Below are 21,894 nucleotides of genomic sequence, written 5' to 3'. Positions count from 1 at the left end.
TTCACTGCACTGTCTTCCTATTCCTCGCCTCACTGGCACATGGACTAATCCCGAGATGTGAACCCCAGAGGGGTTGCCTATGTTATTCATACCAACCTGTACCACACTCTTTGGCTACTCAGAGTCATAGAGATGTACAGCATGGAAACAGACCCTTTGGTCCAACTCATCTATGTCAACCAGATTTCCTAACCTAATCTAGTCCCACTTGCCAGCACCTTGGTCCATATCCTTCTGAACCCTTTTTATTCATGTACCCATTCCAGATGCATTTTAAATGCTGTAGTTGTACCAGACTCCACCACTTCCTCTGGTAGCTCATTACATGCAAGCACCACCCTGTGTGAAAACACTGCCCCTTCGGTCCCTTTTTTTATCTTTTCCCTCTCACCCTAAACCTATGCCCTCTAGTTCTGGACTCCCCCACCCCAGGGAAAATACTTTGTCGATTGATCCCATCCATGCCCCTTCATGGTTTTATAAACTTCTATAAGATCACCCCTCAGCCTCCAACACTCCAGTGAAAACAGCCCCAGCCTGTTCAGCCTCTCCCCATAGCTCAAATCCTCCAACCCTAGCAACATTTCTGCAAATCTTTTCTGAAATGTTTCAAGTTTCACAAATCCTTCCTACAGGAGGGAGACCAGAATTGCACACAATATTCCAAAAGTGTCCCAGAGATATTCTCTGAAACAATCCAACGTCCTGTACAGCTTCAACTCATTGTTCCTTTTGACAATGTTCTATGCCCACTCACAGACACCCTTGACCCTGGAACAAGGGAGACCATGCACCTTCCTGGTCCCTTTTGCAGCCATAGAAATGCCTATGGAGACCCCTATTAGTACTGGTTTTCTGTAATTTGATCCTACCTGTTGAACAACAGTGCCAGCTGTGGTAGCACTGTTCTGGCAGCTGCTGTTGTTATCCCCTGATCGGGCCCTACCCACCACTCCACTCCTCTCCTATCAACATCCAGAACGGTATACTTGTTGGAGATGGTTTAGCCACAAGGGTGTCCCAGTCTCCAACTGCCTGTCCCTTCCAGCTACCTGCCTGAACCTTGGTAGTGACCACGATATAAAACTCCTGTCTATGACGCCCACCACCCACTTTCCTGAATGCCCCGAAGTGTGTCCCCAAACTGACCCATGTAATCTGACAGAAGCTCCAACTGGACAGTTCCCACAGGTTTGGTTGGCATGACTGTTTGAACTGTCTCGTATTTCCCACATTCAACATGATAAGCAAACTACCCAGTGTACTGCCATTTTAATCTTCTAACAACTATTTCATTGAAAATTAATGCCTGTTAAAATTAACTTACAGTAAACTAGATAGCCCTAGAGTTAGAATCTCATTAAAGAACAATAAATATGCAATTAATTCTAGAAATAGCAGTCTCGGTCCCACTCTTAATCCCAGGACTGTACTGCTCCCCCACCAGCCTGACTCCCATTGCCCTTAAACCTGATGGGGAGGGCAAGGTGAATGGAGATTTCAGGTAAGAACAGAGTGAGTCATCTGACCGTTACTGCCCAATCAGCAGCCCTTCTGTCCAAAACGTTACTTTGGCATTGTGACGTCACTCCCCTCCAGGTCTGGCCCCGGAAGCTCCTTCCGCTGCCTCAGCCCCTCAAGGTGTGTCCTCAAACCCGAGCCCGCTCCTTCGGGATTGATGTGGAAGCTCCCACTGAGTGAGACCGTTTCATGCCGGGTCACAGGAAGCCTTGACTGTGCTGGGTGTTGACAGTGTCAGTTAAATATTAATCAGCTCAACCTGTCACTGAGAGAGGTGTGAAAAAGGGGATAAATCGGAATCACCTTCTTCTGTGCTGTCGATCTCTACGACAATCATATAACCAGAAGGTAACACTCTGAGATCTTAATCAAGGTGCTGGAACAAATGACTGCAGATGCTGGAATCGGAACTGAAAACAACAAATGCTGGAGATCACAGCGGGTCAGATAGCATTCACAGAGGGAGAACAAGCTAACGTTTCGAGTCTAGATGACTCTTCATCTTAATCAATACAGTTAAATATTTTTAGTGTTTTGATATCAACACGATCTATTTGCTGTTATTAGAATGTAGTTTGCTTCCATTTGTTGAATAGCAGCAGCAACAAAATTCCGCCAGCATTTTGATCAGTCTAACAACAATGGTACATATTCTTTTGTTTAGCTTGTGAACAAATGCAAAATTATGACGGATGGAGTAAATGTGGGACAAATACAATGTACTTCAATGAAAGGAAGAAATGGAAAAGGTAAAGTTCAAAGATCAGTTGTGTTACTGGCAATATTCCCTGATGAGTATCAGACCCTCCAGGATAGAATGTTACAATTTCAGGAAAGGCTGAGAAGTAACTGTTGCTATCAGAATGGGAAACAGCATGGCAGGCATCTCAGGAGACTGCATAGCCTGAGCACAACTTGCAGATGAATGGTATTTGGTGCTTGGCCACTGGGCAGACCACCTATGAACAAAAACAGTTGTTTTATCCCCTCATACATGATCTGTGGCAGCAGGAGAGATCATCTAGGCTCACGATCCTGCTACATGGAAACACAATTCAGTTTACTGAACCAGCTCATAACATCAATTGGATGGCCAGGCTGGTTGTAAACAGGTCTTGGCAGTGTGACTGTGGAGGGAGGTAACTATCTGTCCTTCTGTGGTTCCATTCAAGCCCGGGTGTCCTTGGAGATGGGGCGCAGAATGTCCATCTCAATGCCTTTAGAGGGATGGAACACCACAGAGGCATACAGTGCTTTATTTCCCGTCCAACTCCATTTCGACTTTATCCCTTCCCTCTCTTCCTACTACGTCCGCTGCCACGTTTATATTTGGTATTGCATTGCCCAAAAAAGGCTGCGCTTGTAAATCATCAATTGGATATACATGAGTTTTTACTGGTGGTGGCTGCTCATTATACAAAAAAAAGAAGTTGCAGTGGGAAAGAACTCATTTTTGTGTGATAACACTTCTGGGTAGAAATATAGACTAATAAAACACAGCAATGAAGGGCTCCTATGGTGCAGGGTTAGAATTCTTAAGTGTGTTCAAGTTCAGCCTGCTACCCTAAATGTGTAATATCTATGGGCAGAGTGATTAGAAATAACTAATGAGAACTGAAACAATTTAAGTTTTTGACTCTGTCATGTAGGAGGAGAAAGAGACCATTAATCCTTGTGAAATTGCTACATAAAGACAGGAAGAGTCTGCAAGTAAAATCGCACAATTATTTATTGCAAATTAATATTTTGTATCAATGGTTGAAAGTAGAAGGTTTTTGGTGTGATATTTCTTTAGCTTTTTACATCAGATTTTTTAATTGCATGTTTTGTTCACTTTCTTCTGACAGACGGTGATGGAAAAGGAATTAGTCAATTGCTGAATAGTTACAGCGACAGGGAGTTAAACCTGATTACCCGATTCTACTGTGAGAGATTGGAGGATGCAATATTAGACTTGGTGGAGAGCATTGCCCTGACATTAACAGCAACTGATTCATTGAGCAATGGAAATTACGCTGTAAGTTATATTATAGATTTTTTCCATTATTCTATTATTAATCAGTAAAATGATTGAAGTGGGCATGTATTTGAAGGAACCTTTGGAAGTTTAAGGAAAAGTAACAAGGTTGTGCATTTCATTAATGATATGAAAAACAGTAAAAGTAAGGGTCAGGGGTACAAAAATAAAAATGCACCAGAAAATAGAAAATACTGAAACAATATTTTTTTCAAAAGAAAAAAAAATAATGAAAAGTTGTTTACTTGAAGGACCGATAATGAACTGAGAGCAAAATGGAAATTAGTGAGGTGGGACCCCATGGCTTAGTGGTTCGTGGATGAAATCATGTGATGATGAAAACCACATGACAGAGAATGTCAGGATAACAAATCAGTTTTAGCGAGATGGAAGAAATGCCATGATGAATATTTCACTGGGAAGAATAGCTTGTGTGTGCTCTGCAAGCAACAAGATTCTAGCAGAGAGCACAAATAAAAATACCATGGTGGGGAGGGATTGGGGTCAGCGGTTTTAAGGGAGACACTGGAATACCCATTGAGTTCCGTTTCCAAATCGATTATGATGGAATTCTTCAGTTTATGTTGTATGCAGCTTTTGGTTTAAGCCCGAACACTATGGTCATTGTGTCATTCAGAACTGAGAGAGCTAAGTTTGGCTCGACCTAGAAATAAGTGAAACATTGTCATGGGCGGCACGGTGGTTTAGTGGTTAGCATTGCTGCCTCACAGCACCAAGGTCCCAGGTTCAATTCCAGCCTCAGGCAACTGCCTGGGAGTTTGCACGTTTCTCCCCGTGTCTGCGTCGGTTTCCTCCGGGTGCTCCGGTTTCCTCCCACAGTCCAAAGATGTGCAGGTCAGGTGAGTTGGCCATGTTAAATTGCCCATAGGTTAGGTGCGTTCGTCAGAGGGAAATGGGTCCGGGTAGGTTACTCTTCGAAGGGCCTGTTTCCACACTGTAGGGAATCTAAAAAAAATAAGAAATGTGTTGTCAAGTTTTAAACAGGTCACCTTATGAAGTTCAAGTTCAAGTACCAGTAAGGTGCCACTCATGTCACTGAGGCAGGTAATGTTGAGGGACTCTTGAAGAAGTGTCCTGTCCAGATCATCAAAAGTGAGGAATTACAACCCCTTGTGAAGTTTTTTTGACTTGGTAGATTAGATTCCTTACAGTGTGGAAACAGGCCCTTCAGCCCAACAAGTCCATACCGACCCTCCGAAGAGTAACCCTGAAGAAGGGCTTATGACCGAAACGTCAATTCTTGTGTTTCTTGTATGCTGCCTGACCTGCTGCGCTTTTCCAGCAACACATTTTCAGCTCATCCTTAAATACAGGTGAGGTGCCGGAGGACTGGAAGGTTGCTCATGTTGTCCCCCTTTACAAGAAGGGTAGTAGGGATATTGCGGGTAACTACAGACCAGTGAGCCTGGCATCGGTGGTGGGAAAGTTGCTGGAGAAGGTACTGAGGGATAGGATCTATTTATATTTGGAAAACAATGGGCTTATCAGTGATAGACAACATGGTTTTGTGCGGGGGAGATCATGCCTTACCAACTTATTAGAGTTCTTTGAGGAAGTGACCAAGTTGATAGATGAAGGAAGGGCTGTTGATGTCGTATGCATGGACTTTAGTCTACTATGGGGAACCTTATCAAATGCCTTACTAATGGAGAAAGTGAAGTCACATGGTGTGCAGGGTGTTCTAGCTAGGTGGATAAAGAACTGGTTGAGCAACAGGAGACAGAGAGTAGTAGTTGAAGGGAGTTTCTTGAAATGGAGAAAGGTGGTCCACAGGGGTCAGTGTTGGGGCCACTGTTGATTGTGATATACATAAATGATCTGGAAGGTTGGTATGATCAGCAAGTTTGCAGATGACACGAAGATTGGTGGAGTAGCAGAAAGCATAAGGGACTGTCAGAGAATACAGGAGGGTATAGATAGACTGGAGAGTTGGGCGGAAAAGTGGCAGATGGTTTTCAATCCAGACAAATGTGTGGTGATGCATTTAGGCGAGACTAATTCAAGAGTGAATTATACAATGAATGGAAGAGCCTTGGGAAAAGTTGATGAGCAGAGAGATCTAGGAGTGCAGGTCCATTGTACCCTGAAGGTTGCTGCACAGGTGGATAGACTGGTCAAGAAGACATACAGTATGCTTGCCTTCATTGGACGGGGTATTGAATATAACAGCTGGCAAGTCATGTTAAAATTGTACAAGACATTGGTTCGGCCACATTTAGAATACTGTGTACAGTTCTGGTCGCCACATTACCAAAAGGATGTGGACGCTTTGGAGAGGTTGCAGTTTAGGTTTACGAGGGTATTGTCTGGTCTGGAAGGTGTTAGCTATGAAGGGAGGTTGAGTAGGTTAGGTTTATTTTCATTAGAAAAAAGGAGATTGAGGGGGATCCTGATTGAGGTTTACAAAATCATAAAGGATATAGACAGGGTGGATAGAGGTAAGCTTTTACCCAGGGTGAAGGATTCAATAACAAGAGGTCATGCTTTCAAGGTGAGAGATGGAAGAGTTAAGGGGGATACACACGGCAAGTACTTCACACAGAGGGTGATGGGTGTCTGGAGCGCGTTGCCAGCAGAGGTGGTAGAGGCAGGCACAGTAGATTTATTTAAGATGTGTCTGGGCAGATGCATGAGTAGGTGGGGAGCAGAGGGATACAGATGCTTAGGAATTGGGCGACAGGTTTAGACAGTACATTTGGATCGGCTTAGGCTTGGAGGGCCGAAGGGCCTGTTCCTGGACTGTAAATTCTCTTTGTTCTTCGTTCTTTGTAAGCACACATGTTGAAAAGGCAAAACTTCATGCAGTTGCAGTGATGTTAATATTGTGTCTGTTGGTGAGCTGAAGGATATTTATGACTTCAATTATTGGAGTTTCATGATGTTATCAGAACTAGTTACCCAAATTGTCCCAAATACCATAATGACCGTTGATATCCTTTCAATTCTTACGGCAATAAAATCCTGGTAATTACAAACTTTTCAATGTTTCCTACAAAATTTCTAATTTATTGTTTTGGATTTCCTTTTTGTTTCTTTGGATATAGCAGTGAAACTAGTCCACTTTTAATGTAGGAATTCAATGAAGGTGTTGTGGTTCTAGCTATTAAAGTGACAACATGGATCTCATGTTCGCATCATAGTTCAAGTGTTATGGATTCAAACCCAAACCCCAAAACTTCCACTTCCAATATTGTAGAGTCCGGTTTTGTTTATCACATAACTTGTTAACTGCAAGTTTCATGTCATATCCAATAGATTCCTCTATTCCTGATGAAGGGCTTTTGCCCAAAACATCGATTTTCCTGCTTCTCGGATGCTGCCTGAAATGCTGTGCTTTTCCAGCACCACTCTAATCTAGAATCTGGTTTCCAGCATCTGCAGCCCTTGTTTTTGCCTACTACTAATGTCTCCCTCATAGTACTTCTTCACAAGGGGAGGGAAGGTCTCATCAGTGTGCTGAGATTAATATTCTTCACCAATGGAACATCATTAATGTAACAGCTTTTCACAATTCCGACACTGCTGTTTATCATTTTCTCTCTTTCATTGTTTTCCTTTCTATTTCTTCCTTTTCTGGTTTATTCCATTGTTCTTCCTTTGTTTCTTTCTTTCCCATCTTTTTCCCTCATTTCCTCCATCAATTCATTCTTCCATTCCGTTCCTTCATCTATTGTTTCCCTTTTCCCGTTTCCCTTTCTATTTTACCTGTTCTTCTCTTTTATTCCAGTATATCCGTAATCTGTCAGAGCATCAACAGAGAAAGGAAGCAGCAAAACATCTTCTGAGCACAGTGACCAAAACCAATGGCTGCAGAGAACGAATATTTTGGGAAACATTGGTGAAAATGCAAGAATCAAAGCCAAAACTGAAACTCATTCTGAAAGAAATTCAGAGCAGAGGTATTGTACGGTCCAATTATTTCTAGCAATCAAACATGGTTGCCTCTTTAATGGGTGAGGCTGCCACACACTACTAATGAAATGAAACATCTTTCCCAGGTTTTGACTTGCTTTATAATGCACGCATCGGAGAGATGGAAGGAGAGCTATCAGATCACCTCAAAGGTAAGTCAAAATAAAAGTAATCGTTAATCATAAAAATGTACTGCATTAATTAAGTTCTAACATTTTATTTGTGTCTCACATTTCATCACTGAAAGGAAACAAACCCTCCAAATTATTACCATTAACTGTTTCTATAAAATGCAATCAAAGTTACAACACGAAGCAAATGAACTGGAACTTGGGCATGGACAAATTCAATGCCACATGTGTGATATTGAGCTTTGTTGGAAATTGCTGAATGCTAATTTTGATTTTCCCAGCTGCTCTGGAGCAGACTGAGCCCAACTTTCCAGTTTTAGATGCTGAACCACAAGGTCACAATCAGCTTTGCAAGTCAGTTGGTTTCAAAATCTTCCCTGGTACTTTGTCAGGCCATTATTTCTTTTCCCTTCAGTCACATCAGGATCTGAAAAGAAGTCTTGCTTTTACTGTCAATACTCGGCCTTAGGGTGCCTTTATGCAAATGTAAACCTCAATATCACCAGAGTCTCAGAGTCTACAAAGTCTATATTGGGCTGGAGTCACATAGAGCTCCAGACCCAGTTAAAGCTTGAATCAAATACATGACAGACTGAGTAAAGATGATGTCATTTATAGGATCACATTTGGTTCTAGACTAGTTACTGATGAAGTCAGATCTGGTGAATACAGAAGTTAGAGTATGGTCCCACAGTGTGGACAGAGTGAACTGATATGTATGTACTGGTTGAAGAAGGTCTTGATTCATATGTCGGCTCCACCCTGGGCAATGACTTGAAACACACATTGACCTAAAGAAGGTGAGGATATGGGTCACGTATAGAAACAGAATCTTTAAACATCCAAGTGTCATATTTCTACCAACTGCATATGTAGTAGAGTTCAACATGTATCAGATTGCACACATGTTGTTTGGGCATTGAATGAAGGCACAAATAGGGCTACAATGATATTAGCTTGACCGAATTGATCAACCAGGACTAGATAAGGAATTGTTTTTCAATAAGTCACATATCCCAGAAACACATTTCTACACACAGTACTGAAACATTGGATTTGTGAAGAGCCCATATTTGCTGAAATCTTACTGACGTCAGGTGGCTGTGTCAAAGACTGTACTCAATTGTCTGGCCTGGCAATTAGTTGACTTGGAAACATATTTAGGCTCATATCGAGATAAGATTTGCTTCATCTATGTCTCGGACTTGTTGAAACATGAAATCAAATATGGGGTCAAGCTGGGTATAGGTACATTCACACGAAGATTCAGAATAGATAGGGAGTCCATTCACATACAATCTTAGACTGTACAATGAGAGGCTTCAGCTTTCGCACTGAAATGGACAATGAGTTGATAAAATTGGTGGAAGATCCCAATGTGATCCTTATACATCAACAGTGTTATTTTATAATTATGGTTCACATAGCACATTTAATTGTATCACTGGTTTTCATCCTGTTCCCAACAGTAAGCATTGAAAAAGTGAGAGTTATGCACAGTCCCTATTCAGCCAGTGGGCTGAATATGTTTACATTAGGTATAAATTGTCTGAGATTGAAGCAGACATCAATCTTAGAAACACTCTGATACTATCTCCACTAGGGACAACAGACAAAACAAAAATGAATGCAGTAAATAATAATAAGTGAACAATGTGATAATATTTGGCTTCTCAGATGTTCCAATGTTAAATTCTCCTCAAATGGAGATGGAGATGACGATAGAGTGGAGGGGCTTGTCTGTTATAATGTAAAATCTACTATCATTCAGTATTTATTCGGCAAGATTAATTTCTAGCACGGCGGAGTAAAATTTGGATTTGACTCCCATATTTTGTATTGCTACCCAACTCAAACTCCTTGCTTCTCGTTAATTGTTTTAATGTAGTTAATTAACAAATAAGAACAATGCCAACATAATTTTGATCATTGTCATGAAAGGTATGCAAGATCAACACAAGCAACACCTCCTCCATCAAACCGAGCATGTGTTCAAACACACCATCAAAGGAGACAGCAAAATAACGACCATTTCCCTCACTGATCGATATACAGAGCTTATCATTATTTCCACTCTGCGTGAACGGAGACTAGTGGAACATGAGCTCCTTTCCAGAGGCAGAGAACATGAAGAATGGCAGCGGAAGTACGTCACCAGCGAACTTGAAAAAATCCGGATTGATCAATTATTCAGGAGCAGTTTTGGTCACTCCAGCCTGTCTGGCACCACGGTGGTTAGCGGAGTGGCTGGCATTGGTAAGACAACAATGGTGCAGAGGATGGTCCATGAATGGGCAGCAGGAAACATCTATCCTCAGTTCCAATTTGTTCTACATTTCACATTTCGAAATCTTAATGCCATCAACAGAGCCATTTCTCTGACTGAAATGGTATTGGATCAGTACCCTTATTTAGCAAAGATAATTGAAGATATCTGGATGAAACCTGAATATCTTCTCTTGGTTTTTGATGGATTAGATGAGTACAAACACCAGATTGATTTCACTGGCCACGTGGCTGGTGATGTCTCTGCGAATCACTGTGTTGCGCCTGACTGCAGATGTGAAGTTTTTGAAATGGTGCACTCCCTGGTACAGCAACAGCTGCTCAGAGGTTGTTCTGTGCTGGTTACCAGCCGGCCGACTGCCCTTAACTCATTGGAAAAGGCCAATGTCAACCTTTGGGCTGAGATCCTGGGCTTTCTTGCTGATGAAAGAAAAGAGTTTTTCAGAAAGTTTTTTGGCAGTGAGCAACTCGCTACCAATGTCTTCAAACACGTCGAGGAGAATGAGATCCTGTACACCATGTGCTACAACCCTTCATATTGCTGGATCATTTGCTCAACCTTAGGCCCGCTCTTTACACAGCTGAAGTGCAAGCAACCTCTTCCCAAAACCATCACTCAACTTTTCTCCATCTACCTTTCCAACCTCTTGGACAACCACAAGCGAGATGTTGAGGACCAGCGGATGGTTTTACAGCGACTCGGGGAATTGGCTTACCAGGGAGTTTCGAAAAGGAGAATTGTTTTTAATGAGAATCACTTCATTCAGCATCAGCTGGAGTCCAGCAAATTCATTTCAGGATTCATGATGGAGATCTTGGAAAGGGATGACACAGCTAAAAACATTGTGTACACATTTCTCCACCTTACCATCCAGGAATTCTTGGCCGCCCTGGCTCAGTATTTGAGTCCAAAGCATCAGAATGTGGTGGAAATGCTTCACTGTGCTTTTAAGAAGGATGATGGTCGGTTTGAGATTTTTATTCGATTTTTAGTTGGTCTTTCAACACCCACTTCATCCCGAAATCTGGAACCGTTCCTGGGTCCGCTGTCTCATCACACGACCTGTCAGGTGATAGACTGGCTGCAGGCCAATGTTCAGGCAGAAATCAAAAACCTGGACAGAGTCACTGGAAAGAGGAAACTGCTGAACACATTCCATTATTTGTCGGAGTCTCAGAATAGAGCTTTAGTTCAGAAGACCATTGGATCTGTGGAACGTTTGAACTTTGGGGACTCCAATCCAAAGAATGCACTGAGATTGAACCCAATGGACTGTTTTATAATGTCTCATGTTGTACAACTTTGTGAATCAGTGATGGAGTTGAATTTGGAGAAATGTTATATTCAGGAGGAGGGGATCAAACGATTGGCCCCTGCAATCCACAAGTGCAAAGTTCTAAGGTATGTTTGATCCGGATGAAATTAGATAACATGTCAGCAATGACCCATTGATTTTCTCTTATAAATTCCAACTGATATGAATTTCATAGGATCATAGAATCTCTACAGAGCAGAAAACGGTCATTTGGACCATCTAGTCTGCTTCAACCCTCTGAAGTGCATCCCATCCAGACCCCTCCCCTATCCCTGCATTTCCCAAGGGACATGAAAGGCTATAGAAAAGATTTAGAAGGATGTTGCCAGGGTTGGAGCGTTTGACCTAAGGGAGAGGCTGAATGGACTGGGACTGTTTTCCCTGGAGCATTGAAGGCTGAGGGTGACCTTATATATAGAGTTTATAAAGTCATGAGGAACATGTTAAGGGTAAATAGGCAAGGTCTTTTCCTTGGAATCTGGGAGTGAGAGGGGAAAGATTTAAAAGGTACTGAAGGGGCAACTTCTTCACGCAGGATGGTGTGGGTATGGAATGAGCTGCCAGGGGAAGTGGTGGAGGCTGGTGCAATTACAACATTTAAAAGGCATCTGGATGGGTATATGAATAGGAATCATTTAGAGGGATATGAGCCAAATGCTGGCAAATTTGATTAGATTAATTAAGAATATCTGGTCAGTATGGATGAGTTGGACCAAAGGGTCTGTTTCCTTGTTGTACATCTCTATGACTCTATAACCCATCTAGTCTGCACATCCCTGGAAACTATGGGCAATTTAGCACGATCAGTCCATCTAGCCTGCATATAGATGACTGTGGGAGGAAACCAGAGTACCCAGAGGCAATCCCCGCAGACACTGGGCGAATGTGCAAACTCCACACTGACAGTCACCCAGGGGTGGAATCAAACCCAGATCCCTGGTGCTGTGAGGAAACAGTGCTAATTGTTGAGCCATTTGTCACTATCGTAGCTGAATCACAATTACTATTCGTTTTTTTTCTGAGAGTCAAGGAGTTTTCCATGCTTTTTATTTATTTTTAATGCTACTACTGCATTGACCTTGATACTGAGTGAAAACTATAATAGAAAAAAAAGCACCAGGCTAACTTAGTTGGTCTTACACTGTGAGACATTCAAAAGCCACAAGGAGTCTGGCAAAGTCTTTAACTAGTGCTATGACAAGGAAACAAAGAACCGAGCCAAATCATCGTACCTCTGTGTTCACAACAGAGTAAAATTAAAACCTTCAAAGATTTTAACCTGAACAATTCCTAACCAGACTTTATAACCAATCGCAGACTCTGTTGATAATGAAACCTAGACGGTGGGTTAATAACTGAAACAGAAAAAAGCAATTTATTACCAATATAGGAACTTTAGCAGAGCAAAATTAAACAACAAAGTTTGAAACCAATAGCCTTGTTTCCAGGGCAATTCACACAAAAGACAGACAGACAGACAAATAAACACAGTGAAGGGATAATTAAAATAAAGTAACAAAACTGGCCAGATTAAGTGGTTTTCATATCTTATTCTCAATGTATATTTGATGGTTTCTTTGTTAATTTTCTGAAGATATCGATCTGTGCCACCTTTGAATTCACTCTGAGGACTGAAATTCTGAAATAAAGTACAAGGTTAGGCAGGGAGCATTTAAATCTTCATGCTGTAACATCAATAGCTAGGTTCATTCTCTCAAAAGCACAGTCCCAAAACCAACTTAAACCGTGATCTATGTCTATGTTTGACCATGTCGTTCTCTCCCAGAAACAAATGGAAATTGCTGTTCTGAGGAAAGCTCATTGGACCAAAATATATCTATCCACAGATGCTGCCAGACCTGCTGCGCTTTTCCCTCAATTTTTGTTTTTGTTTCTTATGTCCAGTATCCGCAGTTCTTTTGATTTTATATTCTATCCCAGGCTTGTTCACAACAATTCCCAGGTACTGGCCTGATCAATGCCCAAACATTTCTTATCTGGTTCAATGTGCTGCTCTCCCACCGTGCTGAAACATCTACAGGATCCTATTGATCAAGAGCTAACCTGTCATTAACTGTGAGGCCCCACCTCGCGAACAAACAGCAGCTTGTTTGTTTTGTTGAAACACAAGTTGCTGTCCACAATCCAAAGATCATTTCCAGCTCATTGCAGTTCACTGCTACAAATCAAAATTGATGAAATAATAAATTAAATGAAAAGTTGGCGAATGTTTGAACACTAATCCTAAGAGGCCCTCAATTAAATGAACAGACCTGGTGTGTGTCTGAACACAGTTCACTGACAGAGAATAGCAATGGAGATCAGGTGGCAAATCAAACTGTTGAACCCAATCTCTGTTACCAATTGTGTGCCATTGCAGAGATGAATATCATCCTTTGCAGTTTACTTTTACAAACCAAAGCTAATCTGGTATTGTATTTGACCCAACCATTCACTAGATAAATAGTAAGTGAATGCTGTACCTAGTTCAATGTAGAATACGTTGCTAACACAGCAAGGCTGCCATTCATGTATCTGAAACTGTTACGGGTGAGGGTCAGGGTGGGTTTGAAATAGAGGTTCAACAGTCTGTGATTTACAGGAGGCATGATCTGCCCTTTGTGGTAGCACAAAATTCACCATTCACCTCAGCAGGAGGGAGATTGGGCAGCTCATCACCACATATTTTACATGACTGTTGGGATGAACTATTATCCATTCTGCTTGGAACTGAAAACATGGCTTGTGTATTGTTAAATACAATAGAGATGCAGGAATTTATTGATTGATTGATGTCTATAAGTCTTTTTCTTTGTTGTGTTATCCAAGCAGGGCAATAATGCCTCACAATTAACCATTGCTTTTACTCTTTGCTGGATTACATATGGATGAGTTCAATGGAATATAATTGCACAAATGTTTAAAAAAATTGGAGGTAAGACAATCAATTTTCTGTCTTGCGTTCAACTTGTCAGAGTCAAATAACATGGAAACAGACCCTTTCCAGTCCATGCTGAACGTAATCCCAAACTAAACTAGTCCCACCTGCCTGCTCCAGGCCCATATCCCTCCAAACCTTTCCTTCTCATGTATTTATCGAAATATCTTTTAGAATCATAGAGATGTACAGCACGGAAACAGACCCTTCAGTCCAACCTGTCCACGCCGATCAGATATCCCAACCCAACCTAGTCCCACTTGCCAGCCCTGGCCCATATCCCTCCAAACCCTTCCGATTCATATACCCATCCAAATGCCTCTTAAATGTTGCAATTGTACCAGCCTCCACCACATCCTCTGGCAGCTCATTCCATACACATACCACCCTCTGCGTGAAAAGGTTGCCCCTTAGGTCTCTTTTATATCTTTCCCCTCTCACCCTAAACCTATGCCCTCTAGTTCTGGAATACTCAACCCCAGGGAAAAGACTTTGTCTACTTAGCCTATCCATGCCCCTCATACTTTTGTAAACCTCTATAAGGTCACCCCACAGCCTCCGATGCTCCAGGGAAAACAGCCCCAGCCTGTTCAGCCTCTCCCTATAGCTCAAATCCTCCAGCCCTGGCAACATCTTTGTAAATCTTTTCTGAACCCTTTCAAGTTCAGAACACCTTTCCAATCGGATGGAGACCAGAATTGCACACAATATTCCAACAGGGGCCTAACCAATGTCTGCTACAGCCGTATTGTTTGAAATATGTGTTCACTAGTCACCAACTAATTCAGTCAGAATAGTTATGCAAGATTTCAATCTGTTTTCTAATACTGCACAACACTGTTCTATCTGCCCATGCCTCAGTGTGTCAATGAGAATCAATTGGATGGAGTTTCTGTAAGGTGAAGTTTATGCTATGTTAATCAGAGAGATTGTTTTTTCCTTCTTGTCTGTTAGGCTGAATGACAATAACATTGGAGATACAGGAGTCAACATTTTGTCTGCATCTTTGGTGCATTCGGAATGCAAAACAAAGCGATTGGAGTAGGTAATCTTCCCAACATTAACCCCAAATTTTATGTGCAATGATTTGTGGCAAGTCGGGAATTTGCTGTATCTTTGGCATGACCACTGTTGAATATATAGGGGAAGGTGAGGACTGCAGATGCTGGAGATTAGAGTCAAGAGTGTGGTGCTGGAAAAGCACAGCCAGTCCGGCAGCATCCGAAGAGCAGAAGAATCGATGTTTTGAACATAAACCCTTCATTAGGACTCTTGATGAAGGGTTTATGTTCGAAATGTCAATTTTCCTGCTTCTCAGATGCTGCCTGACCGACTATGCTTTTCCAGCACCACATTCTTCGATCTTGCTAGACTGCACCTGGAGTATTCTGTTCTGTTCTGCACAAGTATATGTTAGACTTCAATCAAATTTCAACAGGAAGATATTAGGGAGAAATTGAATCAGAATCTTTTTGTGGAAATTATGGTCACATGGTAACCAATGGAGATGTTTAAAATGCTGAATGATGGGACAGGGTCGTTAGCTAAAAGATCGAGGAAAGAGCATTATTTTAAAGTTACAGTTAAGCCATCATTCAGGAGCCAGTTCAAACCACACTTCCAACTAGACAAGCACAATTTTCAGATTCTCAACAAAAAGAGTTGTTAAGATTCAGAGACGAAAGTAAAAAAGTTAATTTTTTTTCTTCAATTAATACAATTTGGCCTAAGCTGATGTGTTTACATCCCACGTTGTTACAATGCTTGAGGAGAGATGCAGGACATCGGAGAAAGGAAGAAATGACTCATGAAAAGGATTTCATGGATCATGAACATAAGGTCTGAAGATAGATTGCAAACATTGGATCTGTCTCCATGAAGGAAAGGAAGCTGTGATGTAATTTGAATGAAGTATTAAAAATGATAATTTCAGTGAAAAGAGTCGGTAGCAATAAACTGTTCACTGCCATGAAATGATCAAGTATATCAGCACAAAAATTCAAGAAATTGCCAAAAGAAGCAAGAACAATGTGAGATCATCTTTTCTGCACAGTGACTGGTTAAGGTTGGAATGTTGTGCCTGACTGACATCATGGCAGAGGCTGGTTCAACTGAAGTGTTCAAAAAGGAATTAAACTTTGATATGGAAAGGCCCAGTGCACAGGGACACGGGATACAGAGTGGCAGGAAGTGAATTGCTCATTCGGAGCCTCGAATCACCTCCTCCTGCACTGTACCCTGTTTGATTCTTTTCAAAATTAAGAGTAATGCCTTTCAATTAAGGAATAATAGTGTTAAAGACTAAAAGCATTAAAGTTAATTGATTATTAGTTTGTCATTACTGAGTCAAATAAAATGAAAAGGAGGCTGATGGTTCAAAAGCTTTCTCACTTTGTTATGCTGATCCAATTATTGCTCTTCCTTCTCAGTGGAATTTCTTTTATCTTTTCAAGCTGTATTGAAAACTGATTTGTAATTATCAATCTTTAGTTTGCAGGATAACAATCTGACATTAGCTTGCATTGAAGACCTGAGGATGGCATTTAGTCAGAGCGAATCATTGTCAATGCTATACCTGGATGGAAATAAATTCACAGATGATTGCATTCCGAAAATGAGAAACTTCATCATCAACTGCAAGAATTTGGAGCTGATTCAGTGAGTGCATATATTAAAACATTAAACATTTCCATTGTATTGTAAACAATAATTTCCTTAAGTCATGTCCACAGCAAGTTCTTCAGGGGTGCTTAACATATTAATTCACCTGAACATAGAAAATCAGAACAGCAGCAGGCCATTCAGCCCATAGACCCTGATCTATCATTATATATACCATGAATGATTATCCAACTTTAAACCCTATTCCTGTTTTCTCCTTGATATCCTTGACCCCTTTAACCCTGAAGAACTTTATCTGCCTGGCGTTATAGAGATGTTCAGCACAGAAACAGGCTTTTTTGTCTAACTGTCCATGTTGAACAGATACCCCAAATTAATCTAGTTCAGATGGAGTTTAATTTAGATAAATGTGAGGTGATACAGTTTGGAAAGGCAAATCAGGGCATGACTTATACACTTAATGGGAAGGTCCTGGGGACTGTGCTGAACAAAGAGACCTTTAAGTGCAGGTTCATAGTTCCTTGTAAGTGGAGTCACAGGTAGATAGGATAGTGAAGAAAGCATTTGGTATGCTTTCCTTTATTGGTCAGAGGACTGAGTATAGGAGTTGGGAGGTCATGTTGAAGCTGTACATGACATTGGTTAGGCCACTTTTGGAATATTCTGCGCAATTCTGGTGTCTCTCCGAGAGGAAGGATGTTGTGAAACTTGGAAGGGTTCAGAAAAGATTTACAAAGTTATTGTCAGTGTTGGAGGCTTTGAGCTGTACGGAGAGGCTGAATAAACTCTGTTTTCTCTGGATCGTCGGAGGTTGAGGGGTGACCTTATAGAGGTTTATAAAATAATGAGTCCCATGGTTAGGGTAAATAGACAAGGTCTTTCTCTGGGATGGGGGAGTCCAGAACTAGAGGTTTAGGGTGAGAGGGGAAACATTGAAAAGGGACCTAAGGGGCAACCTCTTCATGCAGAGGGTGGTGCTTGTATGGAATGAGCAACCAGAGAAATGGTGGAGGCTGGTACAATTATGATGTTTAAAAGGCATCTAGGTGGACACAAGAATAGGAAGGAAATGGGACAAGCGCTGGCAAATGGAAGTAGATTAGGTTAGGATGTGGAGCTGCCAGTGTTGGACTGGGGTATACAAAGTTAAAAATCACTCAACACCAGGTTATAGTCCAACAGGTTTAATTGGGAGCACTAGCTTTCGGAGCGCTGCTCCGGACAACCACCTGATGAAGGAGCAGTGCTCCAAAAGCTAATGCTTCCAATTAAACCTGTTGGACTATAACCTGGTGTTGAATGATTTTTGGATTAGGTTTGGATATCTGGTCAGCATGGACGAGTTGGACCGAAAGATCTGTTTCTGTGCTGTACATGTCTCTGACTTGTTATGGACCAAGCCAGACCCCCTCAAAACATTTCAAGAAAGTAGCCTAGACCCTAACTTTGCTCGTTGTTTTAAGAAAGTGTAAAGTGGATATTCCAGGAGAGGTGCCATTGGTCAATCCACTTCGTTTTAAACAAAACCAAATTTATTTACAAGATTACCCAATGAAATAGAAGCAAAGAGAACTGAATGCAGAATAGCCTCACCTATCCAAAAACCAAACAGACTTTACCTGTTGTTCCCTATACTTGCAACAATCCCCATAAACACCTTGTGGCGCAAAAGGTAGCATCAAACACCGGGTCTTACAGGAGAGAGATGTCAGACAGAGAGGATCAGCATGAACCTGCTTCTTTCACGTAACTGTTTCTTGGATCAGCAGCCTCAAAACACTCCCTGTCTGCTTTCAGTGAATAGCCAGATGTCCAAAAACCAAATCAAACCAGAGAAAAGCTGAGCTGGGGGAAGTGACCATTCCCCTTTCATTGCACAAATTCTTTTAAAAATAAAACTTTTTGCTGGAGGCAGTATCTGTAGCTATAATCAAACTGGCCCGAAAACCCTTTGAAACCCAAACCTTTTGGAACCTGTGTCTTTTACGATCTCTCTGGGGGGAAGAAAACCAAGTGCAAAAGAACCTTGTTAAAGGAGCAGCATCATCACAGACTCTATTTGACAGCATTTGGCCCTAATCCCCCTCAACCCTTCGCATTCATAAACCCATCCAGATGCCTTTTATATGCTGTAATTGTACCAGCCTCCACTACTTCCTCTGGCAGCTCATTCCAATCTCATACCATCCCACTGTGTGAAAAAGTTGCCCCTTAGGACCCTTTTAAATCTTGCCCCTCAACTTAACCCTATGCCCCCTAGTTTTGGTCTCCCCCAACCCTGGGGAAAACATCTTGTCTATTTGCCCCACCCATGCTCCTCATTGTTTTATAAACCTCAATAAGGTCACCCCTCAGCCTCCCATGCTTCAAGGGTAACAACCCCAGCCTATTCAGCCTCTCCCTCTAGATCAAACCCTCCAACCCCAGCAACATCCTTGTAAATCCTTTCTGAACCATTTCAATTTTCACAACATCCTACCTATAGCAAGAAGCCCAGAGCTGCATGCAGCATTTCAAAAGTGGCCAAAGCAATGGCCTGCACAGCCACAACATGACATACTAAAGCAAAGAAATACAGATAGTAGAAACCTGAAACAAAAGCCAAAATTGCTGAAGAAACTCAACAAGCCTGACAGCATCTGTGGAGAGAAAGTAAAGTTAATGTTTCGAGTCCAGTGATCCTTCTTCACAGCTGACTCTGTTTCTCTATCTGTAAACCTGCTGAGTTTCACCAGAAATTTCTGTTCTTTTTGAGAACAATATTTAACTTTTTCTTTCCAACCATTCAGTGTTTTAGCCAACAAACATTCTCTCTGACAGTGAATATCACAGACTCACCTCAACCTGAGTGAAGAAATTTATCCTCATCTCAGCTCGAAATAGCCTACCCCAGATCCTTAGACATTGACCCTTTGTTCTGGACCTTCTGGAACATCTTTCCTGTGTTTACCCTGACCTTTCCTGTTAGAATTTTGTCGGTTTCTAAAAGGTGCCCCATATTATTCTAACCTACAGTGGAAATAGTCCTAACTGATCCAGTCGCTCTTCATTCATCAGTCCTGCTATCCCATGAATCAGTCTGGGAAACCTTTGTTGTATTCCTTCTATGCATGAATGTCCTTCCTTAGATAAGGGACAAAAACTATACACATGACTTCAGGTGTGGTCTCACCAAGGCACTGCATGTAGGCAACTCGACAGCCCTGCTCCTGTCGTTGAATCCTCTTCTCTTTTTTTTCTCTTTTTCTGTCTTTCTCTCTCTCTCTGCCTCTGTCTGTCTGTCTCTCTCTCTCTCTCTCTCTTCGCCTCAGCATGCTACTCTCTAAGGGGTTGTGGGAGGGAGAGAGACTGTCACACATCTCCTTCTGGAATTTGTCTTTGCAAAGGAAGTCTGGAGAAAGATGCAGTGGCCTTTGTCAAGGTTCGTCCTGAGTAGCTCCATGACGCAAGACTGTGCTCTTCATTCTGTTCCCCGGGACGCACACCGAGACAAACATCAACTGCTCCTGGAGGACCGTCACCTTGCTTAAAGACACTCTTTGCTCTGCCTTAAAGTTGTTGATTGTTAGTTCCCGCCTGAATCACAAACACTGCTGTTTACCCTCCCTTTCCAGGGGTTAATCCAGCTGTTCTTTGACACTGAACAGTCAGCAATCTCCTTCCCTGTTCTAGTGATTCAACTCCCAGAATTTTCCTCAGTCACTTCTCACTACCACCCTATGGTGGATGCTCTTTCTCCTGCTGAGCCCCATGGCCTCTGCGATTCCCATCTCATTAAGTTGAAACAAGTTGTTATTTCTTATTGGTTCCCTTTGCGTGAGTTTCAGGTCTAGTCTGGTTGACAATGTCCTCACGAATTAACGAATTTGGTCCCTTGTGTTGCTACTGAGAATCTGATGCTCCCCAGTCTTTGCCATTTGCCATTTGAAGCACGTCTTTGAGGTGGTGTTCAAAGTGCAATCGACATTTCAGTGTGAATTGATGAAAAATCAGCAAAATAAAAATCCTTGCCCATATCTGTCTTGATACCAGTCGTTAGGAAGGAGTCATTACCGTGTTAATTATGTGTGTTGTAAACTTTTTAGTGCCGAAGTTGAAACCAGATATCCATCCCATTTTCATTCCATATTCATATCTGAAACATACATGTTTAACCACACATTATATATCAGTCAGAACTATTTAATGTCTTCTGAAAATACCTCTGGGCCAGACCAGGTAAGATTCCCAGATTCCCTTTGGTGATGGACATGAGTGAAGCAGATGTGTATTTACAGCAATCACTGATTAGGTTTGACAATGGTGACTATGAAACTAACTTTCAATTCCAGATGGATTAATTATTTGAGATAAAATTCAGACAGTTGCTGGTATTTGTACTCTAGGTCACTGCATTACAAGTCCAATGTGATTTCCCCCAGTCCAACTACATCCTCAATTTACATCATTCCCCAAATATCAACACCTTAGTTTCTTACAGCACTGTCTGTGTGTGCAGCAGCTCATTAGATTCTCTCTCCCCCACCACTTACACCCATTTGTTACTGTGTAGCTGCTCAAAGATTGATTTCAAAATGTGTGTTTCAATTGGAAAATTATGAATGATTCTGTCATTTGAACTTTATTAATTGGTTGGTTATTAATCATTAATTTCTTTCTTAGATTATGGAGGAATCATTTCAGTTCAGATGGAAAGAAGCAGCTCCGATCACTGAGAGAATGCAGGGCTGGTGTCCGAGTATTTGTGTGATCAAAGGATCAAGAAATTGCTAACTATTTGGACTTGATATTACTGAGAGGTGTATTTCTCTCACCTCCATCAAGTGAAACACATGAGATATTACATTGGCTCAAGAAAAACAATTCCTGGAATTCTGAAATAGAATGGGAACGATGTGGAGTATTCAGTAGAAACTTTCAGTCGCAGTTGGTGAGTGTCGATGTGTGGGTGATATTCACCGTCGAGCACAGGGAGATGGAGCTGTGACTGTGAAGGTTTTATAAAAGAGTCCGAGAGATCGCCATCATAGAAACAGGCCTTTCGGCCAGCGTGGCTATGCTGTCCACTTTTCACCGTTAAACTAGTCCCTTTTGCCTGTGTTTGGTCCATGTACCCCCCGTATCTAACCC

The 21,894-nt window shown here is 41.7% G+C and overlaps 1 protein-coding gene across 2 annotated transcripts; it reads left to right on the top strand.

Annotated features, from left to right (window-relative positions):
• The first annotated feature begins 1,628 nt into the window (after positions 1-1,628).
• Positions 1,629-21,750, top strand: LOC140454406 (NACHT, LRR and PYD domains-containing protein 3-like). Of its 2 annotated transcripts, XM_072549100.1 has the most exons (9): positions 1,629-1,869; positions 2,186-2,270; positions 3,369-3,538; positions 7,287-7,458; positions 7,558-7,623; positions 9,544-11,290; positions 15,097-15,183; positions 16,633-16,800; positions 21,427-21,750. In XM_072549100.1, exons 2-9 carry the CDS (start codon positions 2,207-2,209, stop codon positions 21,512-21,514), a joined length of 2,562 nt encoding a protein of 853 aa, XP_072405201.1. In that variant the 5' UTR covers positions 1,629-1,869; positions 2,186-2,206; the 3' UTR covers positions 21,515-21,750. The 2 variants fall into 2 exon arrangements, with proteins under 2 accessions (XP_072405201.1, XP_072405202.1); XM_072549101.1 differs by lacking the exon at positions 21,427-21,750 and having other exon boundaries at positions 15,097-15,187; positions 16,633-16,697.
• Positions 21,751-21,894: the final 144 nt, after the last annotated feature.

Source organism: Chiloscyllium punctatum, chromosome 29 (genome assembly GCF_047496795.1).
Source record: "Chiloscyllium punctatum isolate Juve2018m chromosome 29, sChiPun1.3, whole genome shotgun sequence".
Classification (NCBI taxonomy): domain Eukaryota; kingdom Metazoa; phylum Chordata; class Chondrichthyes; order Orectolobiformes; family Hemiscylliidae; genus Chiloscyllium; species Chiloscyllium punctatum.
This window is presented reverse-complemented; position numbering and strand designations above follow the sequence as displayed.

Excerpts from the sequence above, each read along its gene's own strand:
- LOC140454406 (XM_072549100.1), top strand. The coding sequence starts at position 2,207 with ATGACGGATGGAGTAAATGTGGGACAAATACAATGTACTTCAATGAAA. Across the intron at positions 15,184-16,632 it reads TGCAAAACAAAGCGATTGGA|TTTGCAGGATAACAATCTGA; the intron begins GTAGGTAATCTT and ends ATCAATCTTTAG. Across the intron at positions 16,801-21,426 it reads AAGAATTTGGAGCTGATTCA|ATTATGGAGGAATCATTTCA; the intron begins GTGAGTGCATAT and ends TTTCTTTCTTAG.